This window comes from Ziziphus jujuba, chromosome 6 (genome assembly GCF_031755915.1).
Source record: "Ziziphus jujuba cultivar Dongzao chromosome 6, ASM3175591v1".
In the NCBI taxonomy this organism is placed as follows: Eukaryota; Viridiplantae; Streptophyta; class Magnoliopsida; order Rosales; family Rhamnaceae; genus Ziziphus; species Ziziphus jujuba.
In genome coordinates this window covers 15,105,533-15,123,577 of record NC_083384.1, presented here as the reverse complement: position 1 = coordinate 15,123,577, position 18,045 = coordinate 15,105,533, and the positions used below count along the sequence as shown (strand labels likewise).

The 18,045-nt window shown below is 31.5% G+C and overlaps 2 protein-coding genes and 1 non-coding gene across 3 annotated transcripts; 2 read left to right on the top strand and 1 right to left on the bottom strand.

Moving 5' to 3' along the window:
- Positions 1 to 3,430: 3,430 nt before the first annotated feature.
- On the bottom strand, positions 3,431 to 3,627 carry LOC112489780 (U2 spliceosomal RNA). The gene has a single exon (XR_003054056.1). It is a non-coding gene; the product is annotated as a U2 spliceosomal RNA (small nuclear RNA).
- A 414-nt stretch (positions 3,628 to 4,041) lies between these two features.
- On the top strand, positions 4,042 to 6,114 carry LOC107430437 (probable purine permease 11). Its single transcript, XM_016041270.4, has 2 exons — positions 4,042 to 4,404; positions 4,877 to 6,114. The coding sequence occupies exons 1-2, from the start codon at positions 4,317 to 4,319 to the stop codon at positions 5,995 to 5,997; spliced, it is 1,209 nt and encodes a 402-aa protein (XP_015896756.1). The 5' UTR covers positions 4,042 to 4,316; the 3' UTR covers positions 5,998 to 6,114.
- A 5,074-nt stretch (positions 6,115 to 11,188) lies between these two features.
- Positions 11,189 to 16,958, top strand: LOC107430434 (phragmoplastin DRP1E-like). The gene is made up of 15 exons (XM_048463727.2): positions 11,189 to 11,588; positions 11,724 to 11,787; positions 12,250 to 12,357; positions 12,612 to 12,713; positions 13,345 to 13,395; positions 13,545 to 13,606; positions 13,901 to 13,991; positions 14,112 to 14,176; positions 14,474 to 14,668; positions 14,773 to 14,892; positions 15,006 to 15,076; positions 15,416 to 15,641; positions 16,045 to 16,095; positions 16,194 to 16,562; positions 16,663 to 16,958. Exons 1-15 carry the CDS (start codon positions 11,451 to 11,453, stop codon positions 16,789 to 16,791), a joined length of 1,842 nt encoding a protein of 613 aa, XP_048319684.1. The 5' UTR covers positions 11,189 to 11,450; the 3' UTR covers positions 16,792 to 16,958.
- Positions 16,959 to 18,045: the final 1,087 nt, after the last annotated feature.

Here is an 18,045-nt window from a genome sequence, read left to right as displayed (position 1 = left end):
AGAGGTTAAGCATAAAAGTATGCTTTTAATGATTCCTATAAGTGTGTGTTTAGTAATCTATGCATAGGTATGCTGATTACATAAGAAATAGGAATCACCTATGTGAGAGAGAAGAGTGGCCGCTTCAAAGGAGAATTGTTTGGGGCACAATTCTTTAGAAACTCTCGCAGAACCAGGGAGGTGTTCAGGGCCAAAATGAACACAACAGTGAGAACTGAAGTGTACCAGGAAGGAATCATGTGTGGGCTATGTTATCATTTACACAAAAGACGAAATGATTCAAAGATATCGCTTCTACCATAAGTCGGTAAAGAAAATGTAGTCTAACAAGGGGAGGTTCAAAGAGTAACATCTACCTATCCTATGCAGGTTCCGACTGTAGAGCTTTACCACCAGAGTCGTGGTTGTTTTAGAAGTCAAATCATTCATGTGGGGGATTGTTAGAGTTTGGGCCCATGTATATGTGAATGATTTGGGCCTCAAAAGGTTTTGGGCTTTTGTTTGTTTCTGTTTTGGAAAAACATTATTTTTGAATAAAATAAAAAGATTTTTGAAAGTGGGAAGTTGAGAGTTTGAAGGTTTTACAACTCTTTGTTGTTTAGAGTTGGTTACTTACACAGTCTTTGATAACGTTTCTACAGTTTTTTAAAGAAAAATAAAAAATAAAAAAAAATAAGGGTTTTTTTTGAAGTTGAACGAGAGAGAACAAAAAACAGTGGTAAAGGGAAGGTACTCAGATAGTTCGAAGAGAAAAGCTTTAAAGGTGTTGAATCTGAAAGCTTTTGTAGCCGTTGTATCCTGGGAGACGTTCGCTACAAAACTCCTGCATCGGTGGGCGTAAAACGTCTTAAGGACACTGTGGTATCACACAGGTCTCGGTCAACCTTTCTAGAAAGCATATCAATTTCAAGGACCTACATGTTCTATAATGTTTTACTTATTTTGTATTTAATTTTATTTATTTTGTATTAAATTGTCCACATGTATTTACATATATTCACATATTATGTTTGCAACAATAATTCCACCAGACATCCTCAGCTTCTAATTTATTTTCTTCCAGGTTGTAGGCCGAACTAACAGTGAAAGATCCTGTTTTTTATCCCATCCAAATAAGCTTGTCATCCAGTGGACATTTTGCTCAGAACATGCTTTTTATATTCTCCGAGGTTGCTTAGTCGAAGAGATTTGACAGTCTTTCATCATCCCACTTCACATTGCTAAGTTTTAGAGAGCTCACCATACCACTTTCATTTGGGCTATTCATGTTGCTTGGTTTAGGTAAGAAGTTGGGGTTGTTAGGTATCCATGGGTCTTCCCAGTAGTTGACATTATCGCATTTCCCCACTCTACAGCAGAGCGCTCTAGTTAGGAGAGGTTTAGTCTTTAGAACTCCACCCCATAGCTAGGAATAGCCATTCTTCTTTCATACTTTTCATGAAGGTGGAAAAAGGGAAATATTTAGCTTTAAGAGCCTTCGCCTAAATCTTATTAATTTCAGTAGTCAAATTCCAACCAATCTTGGCCATTAAAGCTCTATTGAAACTCCATAACCGCTTAATCCCAAGGCCTCCATTAGACTTGGACTTATACACCTTCCTCCACCACACAGGGATAAAGCCCCTAGCCAACTTGGTCTCATTCCTCCACAAGAAGGCTCTAGCCATTTTCTCAAAACTTTCGCACCAGCTTTTCGGAAGAAGAAAGGTAGATATCTAGTAGACAGGCATCAAGGAAGCCACATGCTTGATTAGATTAACCCTTCCTGCCTGTGATAGCAATTTGGCCTTCCATCCTTGAAATCTAGCCTCTATCTTGTTACCTTTCTTATTGACAAAATTAAGTGGTATGCATTTTTAAAAGGTCGAGATAACTAGAGGAACTAGAACAAATATTAATTAATTTCTAAGCATCTAGAGTTATTTAGTTCATGGACTTGGACAGTAAGTATATCCTAGAATTTGATCAAAGAAAAAAAAAAAAATCTAAAGCCTCGCAACTTGGGAACGTACATACTAGAAGGACTTGAAGAAATAAAATTGGCTAATGATTAATGAACCCGACAATGGCAATTTACTGGGCCTTCATGTATTATGTAATTAACTAAGAAACTATACAAGCTATTCACTAAACTTACCCCCCAAAAAAATAATAATAAGAAATAAAAAAAAAATCACCCAAACAATCAGCCAATCAACTATCAACTATTCCTACTAATTCTACAAAGTGTCCTAGCCTATTATACTAACCGATCTCCGATTAACGTGTACCACTCTGCATATCCATTTGTAACCTTTGTATTAAGGCTAATATGGTTTTTTGACTAAAACAACTTTTCAAGTTGTCTAACCTTTTTTTAATTATTGTCAGGGTTATTTAAATCCAGAATCCTCATACATAAAGGAATGTGGACATTTGCAGTGTAACTTTGATTGCTTTCCACTTTTTTTCTCAACCCATTTTCATGTTTTTCTTTTTATTTATCCAAAAATTAAAAATGTTCTTCACTTACACCATAAAAGACAAACTTTTTTTTAGCTTGTTTATTTAAAATCTATTAATTTTCTTTCTTTGTCTTCATTCCCAAAAAGCAAAGGAAAAACACAAATTACAACTTACATATGCAAAAGACTGAAGCTACGTACAATGTTACTTTATTATTATTTTTTTTTCAATTTTCCTTTGCTTTTTAAAATTGTTTTAGCTAGATGATTATGGTGCTTGCTGAGGGTGATGTTCATGAAGGGTAATATATTGTAGTTTTAGACTTCTTTTGATTAATTTTTTAATCCATATTGGTTTAGATTTTTCTTTTGCTAAATCATTGGCTACTTAACCTTTTAATATAGTTCTTATGTTGGGCAAAAGCTATAGTGTCCTCAGATAATGATCCGAATTTGAATTGTTTCATTCTAATATATATTAAAAAAAAATTAAAAAAAAAAAACTTCTAACCTATATTTTTTTCCCACCCTGTACTTGTCACTTTAGTTGTAAAATTACATGTCTAATTCTTTATTATTTATCTTTTAAGACACAACCTTTATATAATGTAAATATTAGTTTAGATAGCTCACTTTAAAACTCATAATATTTTAACAGTTATAAACATAGATAAATATGTCACATGCTTATTTTTTCATAATTTTTAATATATCAAAGCAAACAAACTTAACACTTGTATCAAATTTTTAAAAGGAAAGAGCAAACAATTATGTATATGAAATTAGGACTTAGATTCCCAAAAAACAAAGCTCAAAGCAAAACGCATATCTTTATTCACGGAAAAACTACACAGGAAGCAACCAAAAGAGCTGGTGAACGAAAATAATTTAACCTAAAATCATAACACTAGGCAATGCAAGAAGATTTCGCTACCAACTATGAAAAAGCTACTGTCAGCCATTAATATTTTGTAAACTATACTTTAGAGGGGCGTGCCAGGCCATTGCAGTAGTGCAAAGCAAAGGCGACACTCAAGGACCCCCAGTAGCAAGCTACTGTCATGAGCCCTCCCCCTAGAAAAATTAATTTAATATCATGTGGATCGATGATCCACGTATCAGATATTAAACTGATAAGAACAGATACTACACTTGATCTTAGCCAAAAGGCCGAGAAAGGTATGCTTTTCCATCGTCTCTTTGATTCTGTTTTATGCACTCAAACTTCAATTTATGCTTTCATCAATGAGCAGTGTGGGATTTTTTAGATTCTGATTTTGCAACTTGTAAAAGGGTTTCCTAGCTGGCACTTAATTTGCTTTTATGATATAAATTTAATTTTTCTTTTGTGCCATGATGATATAAAAAAATTAATTGCATTAAGGGTGGGCATAGATCATCAAAACAGAGTTGGAACTTGGAAGATACGACAATAATACGCTTGAAAAATCCAAAAGTGAAAAAAAAAAAAAAAAAAAAAAGAGAGAGAGAGAGAGAGAAGGCAAAAATTGTCACGACATGTAAGGTTTGATTACATAGTTCTCTTATCAAAAAAGGGTCCCCTCCTTCAGGGTAAAAAAATATCTACCAAAAATGGACTTATTTTAGTGGTGCTGAAAAGCAATTTATGAATTTATAACTATAGCAAGACAAACTCCACCTTTCAATGGCGGTGGAAACTAGCTACCTAGCCATTGGCAACCATAGTCTGAACAAATATGAATGAGTTTTTGATATGGGTAAAGTCAAAGAGTTGGTACAGTCAAGTCCATTGTGTGGAGATAACAGCAAGCTAAGTCTGACTTTGCATCAGTGAAATTACTACAGAGACGTCAACATTGACTACAAAGAAGCAAAAGTGTTTGATTATTAATGGCTACTACTTATCCTCCTGAAGCTACACACCACACTTTCAAGCTTTCTATGGAGACTGCACAAGAGCTTCAACTGCAAACCAGAGGTTTGTCACAAATTTTGACAACTCCAATAAATATATATTATATATTAATATATTTTGCTATCCTAGAGAATAGGGAAGTGGGAGGGAGAGAGGTGGGTTTTACTATTAAGATTTTGCTTCAGACTAGCTTCCCCAATCCTCTCTCTTGGGGTGTTAGGTTTAATCAAGGACAGAGTACTTTACATGAGAAACCCAGAATTATTTGTATGCATGTACTTCTGATTTACATCTACTGCTTCAACAAAAATCTCATGAAACATGTTCGTTTTAGTTTTCAGGCACACATACCTTATTTAACAGCAGAAAAACTTGACCGCTGGTATAACTATAACCTATATTATGCTAAATGCTATGAGGGTTAATTAATTGAAATTTTAATTTTTCAGTGTTTTTTCTCACTACTATTTTGCTTGTCCTAGAAATTGATGAGATTGGAAATAACTCCTTAATCTGTATTTGTACTTTCACACAGTTGATGAAAGTAGATCAGATTTCCATGGAAACACCTCTTGGAACTCTGTCGGTAGCCCGATGAGACTTCCTAAACTCGTCCATTACAAGTGGTGGCTTCGGATAACAATCTACATCCTTTTTCTTCTCACTGGTCAATCTGCAGCTACTCTCTTAGGAAGATTTTATTATGACAAAGGTGGGAATAGCAAATGGATGGCAACTTTTGTTCAATCAGCCGGCTTCCCAGTTCTGCTTCCTCTCCTACTTTTCTTTTCATCAACATCCAAAATAACCACAACCCTTAACACTCCCTCAGAAAAGCAACCAAAAGTCTCTTCACTTATCTTCCTTTACCTTTTCTTTGGCTTGCTCTTAACAGGAGACAACTTAATGTATTCATATGGGCTTCTCTACCTCCCTGTGTCTACTTACTCTTTACTATGTGCAACCCAATTGGCTTTCAATGCACTATTCTCATTCTTTCTCAATTCACAGAAATTCACTCCTTTTATACTCAATTCCCTAGTCCTCGTCACCGTTTCTGCTTCCCTTCTTGCAGTCAATGCTGATTCAGAAAATTCCACAAACACCTCAAGGGCAAAGTATGTGATTGGTTTCCTATGCACACTTGGTGCTTCTGCTACTTATTCACTGTATCTTTCCTTGGTTCAGCTATCCTTCCAAAAGGTCTTTAAAAAGGAGACATTTTCTAGTGTCTTGAATATGCAAATACACCCATCGTTTGTAGCTACATGTGGATGTGTTTTGGGACTCTTTGCAAGTGGGGAATGGAAAAGTTTGGGGAAAGAGATGAAGGAATACAAAGAAGGGGAAGTTTCCTATATAATGACATTGATTTGGACTGCCATAACTTGGCAAATTTCCTCAGTGGGTTTGTTGGGTTTGATTTTTGAAGTCTCTTCCCTGTTTTCCAATGTCATTAGTACTTTAGCTTTGCCTGTGGTCCCCATTTTGGCTGTCATATTTTTCCATGATAAAATGAATGGTGTGAAGGTGATGGCTTTGGTTTTGGCTATTTGGGGCTTTATTTCATACATCTATCAGCATTATTTAGATGATTTGAAATCCAAAGCAAACAAAAACAGTGGTAATGAAGTCTCTAGGATAGAGGCTTGTTGATGTACAATATTCTTGATGATAGGTGTAGGATATTTGGGGTTGGTTTGGAATACATGATTGAGTTAGATTTGATTATTTGAAGTATTATTTAATTAAATTAGATTAATTTTAAAATAATCCAATTTGATTGGATTGAACTTAAAATGGTAATGTTCAATCCAATATTTCAGATCCATCATTCGGTTTATTAGGAAGGTCTTGGTTCTATTATAGTTTATACTGATATGAAGAAATATAATTTTTTTTTTTTTAAGTGAATAGAATCAAAGAAATGTGTTCTCTTTCATCAGCACTTACATCTTGAAACTTCTCAGTCGACTTAGCTTTTTAATTTTATTTTTTTCCCCTTCTTTTTGGAGATTGGATTTATAAACATAGACTCGGAAAATGAGTTTAAAAATTATAATACATTTCACCTTAAAATTAAATGGATAATAAAGTACAAAATCCATTGTAACTCAAAAATCTGTTTACTGCTTTTTTCAAAAAAAAAAAAAAGCATTTGTTTAAAAATCGTTTTTAAAAGAATTTTGAATGTATGATTGAAACTCATACTGCTACGTACCATATACTATTTAGAGAATTGTTATTTAATGAAGTGAGGAATATTCATATAATAAAGTGAAGGACCCAGCATCGCTACAGCACAATCCATCACAACACTTTTTTGTCATTGTTATTATTATTATTTGTTTTATCTTTTTGTTGCTAAGATGTAAACCAATATTATAAATGTGAGAACTTATATATTAATATTATAAGTGGTTTAATATATATATATATATATATTTAATATAGTGGACTTGTGCATTTATTTTATGATGAACGTATCTATAACACATATTTTTACAATTTTTTTTAATCATATTTGGTGCGATGTGAAGTATCCATCATCAAATAAACATATAAGGTTGTAAATTTTATTATAGCATGATTGTATATGTATATATATATTGTGTTAACAATTTATAATTAAATATTTATTAACTAATTTTATGGGAGAGGTTTTATATAGAAAGATATTCAACAAATATGCATATTCTTTTTATATATATTATTGTGGTCCTGGAATGGGTGTAAACAATGATGTTTAAATCATAGCATTAAGCTATTTGCATATTTAAGAGCTATGATGATTTATCAAAGATTGTTTGTCAAATGGTTGATGAAACATTCTTATTTTTTATTTACCAAAAAAAAAAAACTCTTATTTATGATATCTATATATTGTTATTTTGATCTCCCACATTACTATAAATAATTGTATTAATTACATTTTGCATCCTTGAATTTTGCATTGTTTTTCATTTTGACATCCAAATTTTAAATATTATCACATTGTACCATAAAATATTATTTTTGGATTACTTTGGTACAATTGTTAACACTATCTGAAATGTAGTGCAAGTCACATACCTTCCAATAAAGAGTATTTTTGAGAGAGAAGAAAGAAATAAAAAAACCTCTTACATTACACCATATGGTGCAAGTCACAAAACCTTCCAATAAAGGGAATTTTGGAAAAAATAATAATAATAATAATTCAGGGATAAAACCAAAAAAAAAGAAAATGAATAAAATTGTTTACAGATTGAAACTTGCAAAATCTATTGTTTTATTTTGGTCAAAACACACTGTACTATTTATTTATTCATAACCTTTTTTTTTTTTAAATATTTCAATTTCATAATTTTTAGTAGCTCTTGTACAAAAATCCCTTTTATTTATAGGCATGTGGTTTGTAAATGTGGTATATCCTATCCATACCTTATATTTTTTCTTTCTTTTTTTTTTAATGGCAACGCATCCATATTTTAGATGGTGCTAACATTTTTATCAAAGTGATAAAAAAAAATAATAGTTTAAAATGCAATGTGAGAGCTTATAAATTTTTAGGAACAAGCAAAGAACAATGCATAATTTAAGAAGGTAATGTGTGTAATTACCCCTAAATAATTTGCGTTGGCTATATTATAACCGGTGTTATATATTAAAATATTTAACAAGAATAGTGTGAAAGGTATTAAGAAATTTACTAAAGTTAGTAAAAATTTAATTCTTTTAAAAAAATGGTGATTTTTTATTGTTTGAATATTTATTATAAGGTAGAAAGTGTAGTCCAAAAAATTAAATTTCCATTAATGTAAAAAAATATATAAGAATGTTGTTCATATCTATTAATTTGTCATTTTGAGAATGTCAGAAAAAATAATTTTAAAATTTTTTAAAACACATATTTACCCTTAATGTATTATATAATATTAAATTTAATTACTCATAAGTCTTAACTTCTTATTACCCATCAAACATAGCAAAAAAAAAAAAAATTAATTTTTAGGAAATTAAAATTTAGAAATTAATTTCCTTTTTAACTTTCCAAATGGGCCTAAGATTTTTATCAAGTAGAAAGTTATTAAACAATTTAGATAGATTTTTTAGTATCCTAGCACTACTTTTTTGTTAAAAAAAAATTTACAAAAAGTTTTCAAATTTGTCATCATATGTAATGGTTACTAATATGATAGTTACTTATCCATGACATTTAGTTATAACTAAATTAATTTTTTATTTTAAAAACCTAATTTGAAAAAGTGAATTTTTTTTAGCAGCAATTTAAATTACCAAATAGAATATAGGCTCCATTGATGGTAACCACTAATCGTGATAAATAATATATTTTTTTAAAATGTTATCGTAAAAATATTTATAACTGGAAAATGCTATTTTACCATTGGCATTTTCAAATTTTGACATTGACATATCCTCCGGTAAATGTCAATGTCAATGTCAACTTTTGGTATTGTCCTACCAAAAAATAACATTGGCAAAAATGGTAGAAGAAAGAGTATTGGTTGTTCCATTTTTTTTAATTTTAACACTTAAAAAAATTAAAAATTAAAAATTATATTATTTAATGGTGTAGATGTAAGAAATTTTATTATAATGAGATCTACTATCAAAAAAAAGTACAGTTGGCATATTTTGCAATGTACTGTTGAAGAATACAATTGGCATATTTTGTAATGTACTGTTGGAGAGTACAAAAAGTACATTTATACCATATTTGATATTTGAATGACAAAATTCATGCCATTGAAGATGCTGTAACTATTAAATAGACACTTTTTAATGATGTGTGTAATTTATCAACTCTACACATTATTTCTTTATTGATTTATATTTAATCACACATTTATTACATTAGGTAAACAATTTAATAGCTTCTTGGTACTTCTTTAATTTGTTAAGCTTCTTGATATTTCTAACATTACTAATAAATTAATGGACATTATTTTTAATTTTTATATGTCGTTGGATAAGCATTACCCATTACAAAGATAAACTCGGATTATTATCTGTTATATATACCGCTGATGTGGCACGACTATTATGTGGAAGCTTTTATCTATTTTGTAAGTTTACACCTTTACAAAGACTCCAACACAAAACAGACATGTCAGATATGCTTATTTTATACATTTTTTTTTTTTTCACTAAAATTGTCAATTGAAACCTCTAGTCAACTAATCTAGGCGTATAAGAATATTTGGTTAATAACATACTGGTTAAAAGGAATGGAAAAGAATAATCATCATTTTATTTTTATACTTTTTTTTAATGGGGACCTACAAATAAATATCTTGTGCAGTATTTTTTTTTTCTTTTTCATTTTTTCTTTGGAGGTATGAGATTCAAATAATATATATATTTTTCGTTTTAAAAATTATAAGTAACACATTTTTTTTATTTTTTTATTTTTACATCTTTTTAGCACAAGCCTTTCATCCAAGATCTAAAGGTTATTATTAGTGGCTATTTGTTCCAAAAGGATATAAATACCATACTAAAAAAAATATCTATCATAATTATCGTTTCAATAATTATGTATTCTTTTAATTGGCAATGAACATGAATGATAAGTGATAATTTCTGAGTTCAAGATCTGATATTAAAATCCCTTCGATTTATCAAATAGGTTAACAAATAAATATCCATTTGAAAGTGGTTTTAAAATGATTAAAAACACTTTGAAAATATTTGACAAATTATTGTGAAATCACTTTAAAAATTTTTGTTATTAGAAAATCACCTATTTGGTGATTTGAGAAACGACTTTCCCTTCACGCTGAGTCCTAAGAATTATTCCCCTAATTTTCATTGTTACGTTGAAAAAAATTAAAAATCATTAAATATCATTTCATAAGTTATTATTATTATTTCCTTGACAAAGAAAAAAAAATCATCATTTTAATTCAACAAATTAAATACTATTTTTTTTTCTGTTTTTGCAATAAAGTAAAATGATACCTTCTTTTTTTAGGAAATAAATTAAGTTACTACCTACATATTTATTTTCATTCTCATTCCGAATCGAATTCTTTCATGTAGTTCATATATTTTGTATTAGATTCATCGAAGAATATATTTTCTACATATTGACCCATTACATGAATGTGAAAATGACCAAATTACCAAAACATAAAGGATGTGAAACAGACCATTAAAATAATACAAAATATGTCCATAAGCTAAAAAACTAACAAATTTATAATACAATGCGATCTAAAATTGGTTAATTTTGAAAGTTTATTAAAGAAATATCCACTGAAACTCAAAAGCTATTGAGATAAATTTGAATTAACAAAAGTAAATTATTTAGATAATTTGAAGTTTAAACTAAAGTAAAAGAAAACAGTACTTTTTTTTTTGGAAAAAAAGAAAACATTACTTTTACCTTTTTTTTTTTTAAATTTTGAAAAAAAAGAAAACATTACTTTTACCTTCTTTTTTTTTTTATCGTACTTATATTTTATTTTTCCATACTAAAAATAAAAACACAAAACATAAAAGAATCAATAAATTTGAAATTTAAAAACAAATATATATATTTTAAAAAATAACAGCTAAAACAAATAAAAACCAAAATGGGAGTAAATTGGTTTTTTTAATTAAAAAAAAAGTTAATAAAATAAAATAAAGCCCGCCAAAAACTCGATTCAAAAACATTCAAACGGTTTCACATTATGATTCTCCAAACCGTGAACCAAAACAAAACAAAAAAGAAGCATTACGAGTCAATCCAAACAGACCCTTAACAAACGCCACGTATAGAAACCAAAGCAACAGCGCTCACGTGGCGCGTCAAATTCGTTTCGTCTTGTAACCACCATATTTTCTCTGCCCCACTCTCACATAACCAAAATATAAATAAATAAATAAAACCAAATTTTTGTTCCATGTACAAAATTATCACTTATAATAAAAATAAAAATAAATAAAAAATAACAAAACGAAGCAAAATAGCTTTCCTGCTCATCTTCTACCTCTTCTTCTTCTCTCTGGCTGCGTGCCTTGTAGTTGCTTCTCTCACAAACAGCTCGAGTTCCACCACCACCACCACCACTTCTTCTGACGGAGATTGTCACTCACGCGCCGCCGTTGCGGTTTCTGGTATGGCTACCATGGAGAGCTTGATCGGACTCGTCAATCGGATTCAGAGAGCTTGTACTGTACTCGGTGACTATGGCGGTGACTCTGCTTTGCCTACTCTTTGGGAATCTCTTCCCTCTGTCGTTGTCGTTGGTGGCCAGGTCTTTGTTTTTGTTCAAATTGTGTATCTGTAGGTGTATATATATATATATATATATATGTATGTGTGTAATGTGCATGCATGTGAAATTCATGTATGTTATTGGTGTTTGATTTTTTCTGGTTTGTGCGTTTAGAGTTCTGGAAAATCTTCCGTGTTGGAGAGCATTGTCGGCCGCGATTTTCTTCCCAGGGGATCAGGTTAGGATTTTTGAAAAGGTTTATGTGAATTTGTTTTATTTTTTGTTAGTTTTGTTGGTCTGTTTGGTTGGTGAGAAAATGAAGTGAGGAAAATGATGTAGGAAAGAGAATGTTATGTGTTCGCTGTCGTTTTCATTTCTCAGAAATATTTTAAGAGAGAAAAAAAGGAATATCAAGTCACCTCTTAATAAATTGAAGTCAACTCCGTCGAACTACTTTATTTGCCCTAGTATGGAAGTCTTTTTGTTTTTATTTTTATCTTTTTTATTTTTTTATTGTCTCTCTTGGGGAACTGAGAACTGGATTAAAAAAAAAAAAAAAAAATTGCACAGATTGAGTGTGGGTTTGTTATATGGATTTGAAGAAAAAAGTTTAAAGAATTTGAAAAACACTTTAAAATGCTTTTCTTCTTTGTGGCTTTTATGTTACTTGAAATTCTTATAATTTAAGGGGGATTTTCAGGGATTGTCACTAGGAGACCATTAGTCTTGCAGCTGCACAAGACAGAACAGGGACTGCAGGAGTATGCAGAGTTCCTTCACTTGCCAAAGAAACGATTCTCTGATTTCTGTATGTAATTTTGTGAAAAATATCAAATATGTAATTATATGAACATGAAAGTATGAAACATTAATGAATTCCATCTTAATGCCACTGACAATTGCTTTTAGGTAATATATACGCTTGACTATTGATATGGCAATAAATGGTGGGGAAAATGTCTAATATATATATATATAAATATATATTAATTAAAACTTAAAAGAAAATGCAATTTGATTTGTTTGTCTAAATATATATATATTTTTTTTTTTCTGACACAGCGTTGGTGAGGAAGGAAATTCAGGATGAGACTGACAGATTGACCGGGAAATCAAAGCAGATTTCTCCTGTTCCTATTCATCTTAGTATCTACTCTCCAAATGGTAACATAGTGTAGATTTTGAGTTAGTATCAAGCATCATAATTTACCTTGTTTTCTTTTCATTCATGATATGTATTGGCAGCATTATTAAATCACAATTTGCATGTTTTAGTTGATTATCGAAATTGCATTTGTTTGAGAATTATGCACAGAGTTAGGTGATGATATATTTTTCTGAGTGTTTCACTTCCACCATCAGTTGTATTTTATATATTCAAGAGATAGTTGATAAATCCATATTATATATTTACAATTTAAAGACTTCATTGGTATGAATGTTTATAACTTTATGCACTGATTCCACATTGGTTTCCATCAAGTATGATGTCATTTGCACATGGCTTGTGCACATAATTAGTAAGTCTTCGTTATTGTTATTATTATTTTTTTTTTGGAAAGAATGGTAAGCCTTCATTATTGAGGGCTTCTTAATATTTTATTTGAGTGTTCATTAATGTTCTTTCTCAAGTTGAATTTAGTGTTGAAACAAGTTTGTAACATTGCTATTTTGCATCATTCTTGTGCTTATGCTGCATGAATATGTATAACTATTCATTTTTCTTGATGTGTGAAATTAGTTTGCCCTTGCAAACCTTTCTACCATCTGACTATCATGGTTTATCTTTTGGCAGTTGTCAATTTAACATTGATAGATTTGCCTGGTTTAACCAAGGTTGCTGTAGGTAAATAAACTTTACTGTTGTCTTATATATATATATATATATATATTAAGTTTTTTCTTCCCATGTGGAAAGGATTGTGTGAATTTATGCACACTCTTTTTTTTCCCCCTTGGTAGAATAACTAAATTACAGATGTTTTTTATTCACAGAAGGACAGGCGGAAAGTATTGTTCAAGACATTGAAAACATGGTTCGTTCCTATGTTGAGAAGGTAATAAGGGAACAGTGGCTTTACAGAATCCCCTTTATTTCAATGTGCATGCTTTTTGTGATCAAACTGAGAATGAAGTTATCATGTGAGTACCACATGTATTGAGGAGTATCTGTTTGTTGATGTCATTTCAGAAACTGATACTCTTTTTTTTTTTTTCTCAAAATTCAAGTTCAATCATATTTACTCAGGCTCTTTATATATGGCCCCTATATGTCAAAATTGTAGGTGACAAATAACTTCACAAGCTAAAATTCTCTGCCTTTTCTAATAAATTTTGGTTCTTTGTTGCAGCCAAACTGCATTATTCTGGCCATAACTCCAGCCAATCAAGACATAGCAACATCTGATGCTATCAAGATTTCTAGAGAAGTTGATCCTACAGGTATGCTTCCAACATGTTTCCTACTCTTTTCAATTCTACCACCTTGTATGAACCATGTTGCAAGTTTCATTGGTTTACGTTTCTGATTTTATTCACTTATTAAACTTGGTCATTTTCTAGGTGAGAGGACTTTTGGTGTATTGACAAAACTTGACTTGATGGATAAGGGAACAAATGCTTTAGAGGTAAGTAATTGTTATCTACTTTATTTACTATTTAGCTTAGAATTTTAGAGAATGTGGATGTTTAATGGGAAGTTACATTATGGCTATTTGTGTTTGGTGACGGAGGGGGTGGGGCATTAATTGAAGGAATTCGGTATTTTGTTTTAAAACAAATTCTATGCATCGATTAACTTATAAAGCCTCTGCTTAGGATAAACTTTGGACACTTCTTAGGGGGTATGCGAATGATATGTAGAATATACTCCTTTCTTTCTCTCCATCCCTTAATTAGCTTTCCTTTTTGGATTTTGTTGCTAGGTTCTTGAAGGGAGATCTTATCGGCTTCAACACCCTTGGGTTGGAATTGTTAATCGTTCACAAGCTGATATCAATAAAAACATGGACATGATTGCTGCTCGGCAGAGGGAGCGTGAATTCTTTGTAACTAATCCTGATTATGGGCACTTGGCTAGCAAAATGGGATCAGAATATCTTGCAAAACTTCTTTCTAAGGTTTTATTTAGCCCACTTATATGTCTTTTAATGTGAAAGCTTGTTCTGCTTTTTAATTTCCTTAATATCATAAAAGGAAAAGTTGCTTTTTGATGTGGTTTCAGCATTTAGAGTCTGTAATTAAAGCTCGAATCCCAGGAATTGCATCCTTGATTAACAAGAACATTAATGAACTTGAAGCAGAGCTGAACTACCTTGGTAGACCTGTTGCTATTGATTCTGGGGTTAGGACCTTACATGTTTCATCTATTTGATCATATTATTATATGAATTGGGTTCATGTCTGAAGTTGTTCTTTTATTTTTATTTTTTGGTGTTTATATATATGATGTATCAGGCACAGTTATACACCATCTTAGAGTTATGCCGTGCATTTGACCGGATTTTCAAGGAGCATTTAGATGGAGGGTAACACTTCCGTTCTCATCACTTATGTTTCTTATCTAAAACTCTGTCAACTGTTAAGCAAAGAATATGAATAAGATGCATCAAATGTTTAGATTTGATTTCATGGGCAAGAGCTTGAATCTTAGAGATTATTTAGTGATTGAACTTGTGAGCGAAATTTATTATGTGAAAGAACACATATATTCATTAATGTTTGATTTAACTTTAATTACTCGTCTTTTAATATTTACGTGCATGCTTTCAATGGACTTGGCCTCTGATTAGTAGATTATAGATTCTTATCCTCCATGGTCAAGTTTGTGTCTTAAATTTTCATAAAATGTTCATTCTTAAACTCAGACGACCAGGTGGTGCTCGGATTTACGGTGTATTTGACCACCAGCTCCCTGCTGCTTTAAGGAAACTCCCTTTTGATCGTCATCTTTCATTTCAAAATGTGAAGAACGTGGTTTCTGAGGCAGATGGGTACCAACCTCACCTCATTGCACCTGAGCAAGGTTACCGTCGCCTCATTGATACTGCACTTAATTATTTCAGAGGCCCAGCTGAAGCTTCAGTGGATGCTGTAAGTTCTCCTTCTCCATTTTCTTGTCTTCAGGGTCATTTCTTAGGTTTGATGAATGATTATGGCCAAGGCCATCACTTCAAGGTGCTTTATTGTCTAAGATGTTTTCTAGAGTTGAAGCTCATGAATTGCAATTTTGCAAAAAAATGGATGCTGCCAAAGTATCATGTGTTACTAATATAAGAAGATTAGGAAATTAAGGGTCTCTTTGGAGTTGTATTTGGATTCAAAATCATTTCTTTTTACTTTCTTTTGTTGAAAATAGTAGTAGGGCATTAACAAGATTTCTAGTTTTGTTAGCTGTAAAGCATAGACCTTCACTTAATTCATCTTCTGTATTATAACTCAACCTGTCTTCAAAGCTGTAATCATTATCTCTTTAATCATTAATCTGGTACTGCAGGTTCACTCCATCTTGAAGGAACTTGTAAGAAGGTCAATCATGGAAACTCAGGTTCAGAACTTCACATTCAATAAACTTTATTTTGTTTTTTAAATAGCAGTCATTTAGTAAAATGGAAAAGTTTAAGGCTGATGTTTGTCATGGAACAGGAGTTGAAGCGATTTCCAATTCTTCAAGCTGAATTAGCAGCAGCAGCAAATGAAGCACTAGAGAGGTTTCGTGAAGAAAGCAAGAAGACTACTTTACGAATGGTAGACATGGAATCCTCATATCTAACTGTGGATTTCTTCCGGAAACTCCCTCAGGAAGTGGACAAGGGAGGGAACCCAGCTGTCCCTTCAGCAGACCGTTATTCAGAGGGGCATTTCCGGAGGATAGGGTTGAATGTTTTCTCCTATGTTGGGATGGTTTCCGAGACACTGAGGAATACAATTCCAAAGGCTGTTGTTCACTGTCAAGTGAGGGAGGCTAAAAGGTCTTTACTAGATAACTTCTACACACAACTGGGCAAAAAGGAGGTATCCTGATTATGGGCAATTGGCCAGCAGTGTTTTCCTTTAAAAAGTGTTATTTGAAAATTTGAATGGCTTAGTGATTATTGCTACAATTTTTCTGTAGGGTAAGCAACTTTCACAACTGCTTGATGAAGATCCTATGTTGATGGAAAGAAGGCAGCAATGTGCTAAAAGGCTTGAACTTTACAAGTCAGCAAGGGATGAGATTGACTCAGTCTCATGGTCTGGATAGAATTACCAACTTTTGTATTGTAACTGTAGTTATAATCCAAGGAAAATAGCAATGGTCGGTGGACTATCATATTGTTTTTGTTTGTATATGTTTGTTTTTGAGATTGACTTCTAAGATACTTTTTGTTTTTGAAATTATTTGCGATATATAGTTATGATTTGGATCAACTAGGGTCTTCTACATACTTTCTTTCTTGTTTTCCTGTTTGCTTAGCACTGTTAATTTGATATGCAATAGTGCATTTATCATAATTGCTCTTCTTTTTTTTTTTTCTTTTTTTTTTTTTTAGCATTCCCTGGTGCTAATGCTAAAATCTGATATTTACTATTGGAGTTGGAGAGCTCAAGTTGATGACAAATTTTAGCAATGACAAAGCCTAAATGGCATTTACCATTTAAGATGCTCCAAGTGAAGGCACAGCCAGTCACATTTGAAGGACATATTTGAAAGCAAATTTGAGAGGATGTATTAAGAACTAATTAAACTCAGATATGCTTCGGAGAGCATATCCTTAAACAAAAAGTCCTTTCACTCTCAAGAGGATATCCTCAAACTAAAAGCCCTTTCACTCTCAAGAGGATGTATTAAGAACTAGTGATATCCTCAAACTAAAAGCCCTTTCACTCTCAAGAGGATGTATTAAGAACTAGTTAAATTCAGAGCGCACATATAGCATATTAAGAACTAGTTAAATTCAGAGCGAACATATAGCATACTGCCCTGAAATTAACATATTTCTGAAAACTAATTTAAAAATGTCCATTGCCCAATTTGCACAAAAGGAAAGCTCATTATAAAATGAAATCTAAAACACAAATTTATAAGGGTCAAATACTTAAGAGCTACTACTTGTTTTGCATTTTGGTTTGATTATACATTTTTTTATGGATATATTTTATGAGATTAACCATACACAGCTCATGTAATTTAATGGGAAATTGTTCTATTTCAATTTTAACCGTTATGTATGCCTATATTTTGCCAAATTCAATAGACAAAATTGCATAATTGGACGAACGTGACAAGCAAATAATGACTCAGGAACAATCTGGCGTCCCCCCCCCACCCTCTTTTTATTTTATTTTATTTAAATAGAGGGTGAAATGTAAAAAAATGTAATCAATTAACCTAATATAATGTATACATGCCAAGCATAAAATGAAAACTCCAACAATACATTCATGCCAAGCATAGAAGTGAAAGCTCAAACAATCTCAAACAAACATTCATGCCAAGCGTAAAAGTGAAGCGCAA

What these genes read in the sequence shown, in the direction of transcription:
- LOC107430437 (XM_016041270.4), top strand. Translation starts at nt 4,317, where the DNA reads ATGGCTACTACTTATCCTCCTGAAGCTACACACCACACTTTCAAGCTT. An exon ending in GCTTCAACTGCAAACCAGAG is followed by an intron (nt 4,405 to 4,876) that starts GTTTGTCACAAA and finishes ACTTTCACACAG; the next exon opens with TTGATGAAAGTAGATCAGAT.
- LOC107430434 (XM_048463727.2), top strand. Translation starts at nt 11,451, where the DNA reads ATGGCTACCATGGAGAGCTTGATCGGACTCGTCAATCGGATTCAGAGA. An exon ending in TCGTTGTCGTTGGTGGCCAG is followed by an intron (nt 11,589 to 11,723) that starts GTCTTTGTTTTT and finishes TTGTGCGTTTAG; the next exon opens with AGTTCTGGAAAATCTTCCGT. An exon ending in TTCGTTCCTATGTTGAGAAG is followed by an intron (nt 13,607 to 13,900) that starts GTAATAAGGGAA and finishes TCTTTGTTGCAG; the next exon opens with CCAAACTGCATTATTCTGGC.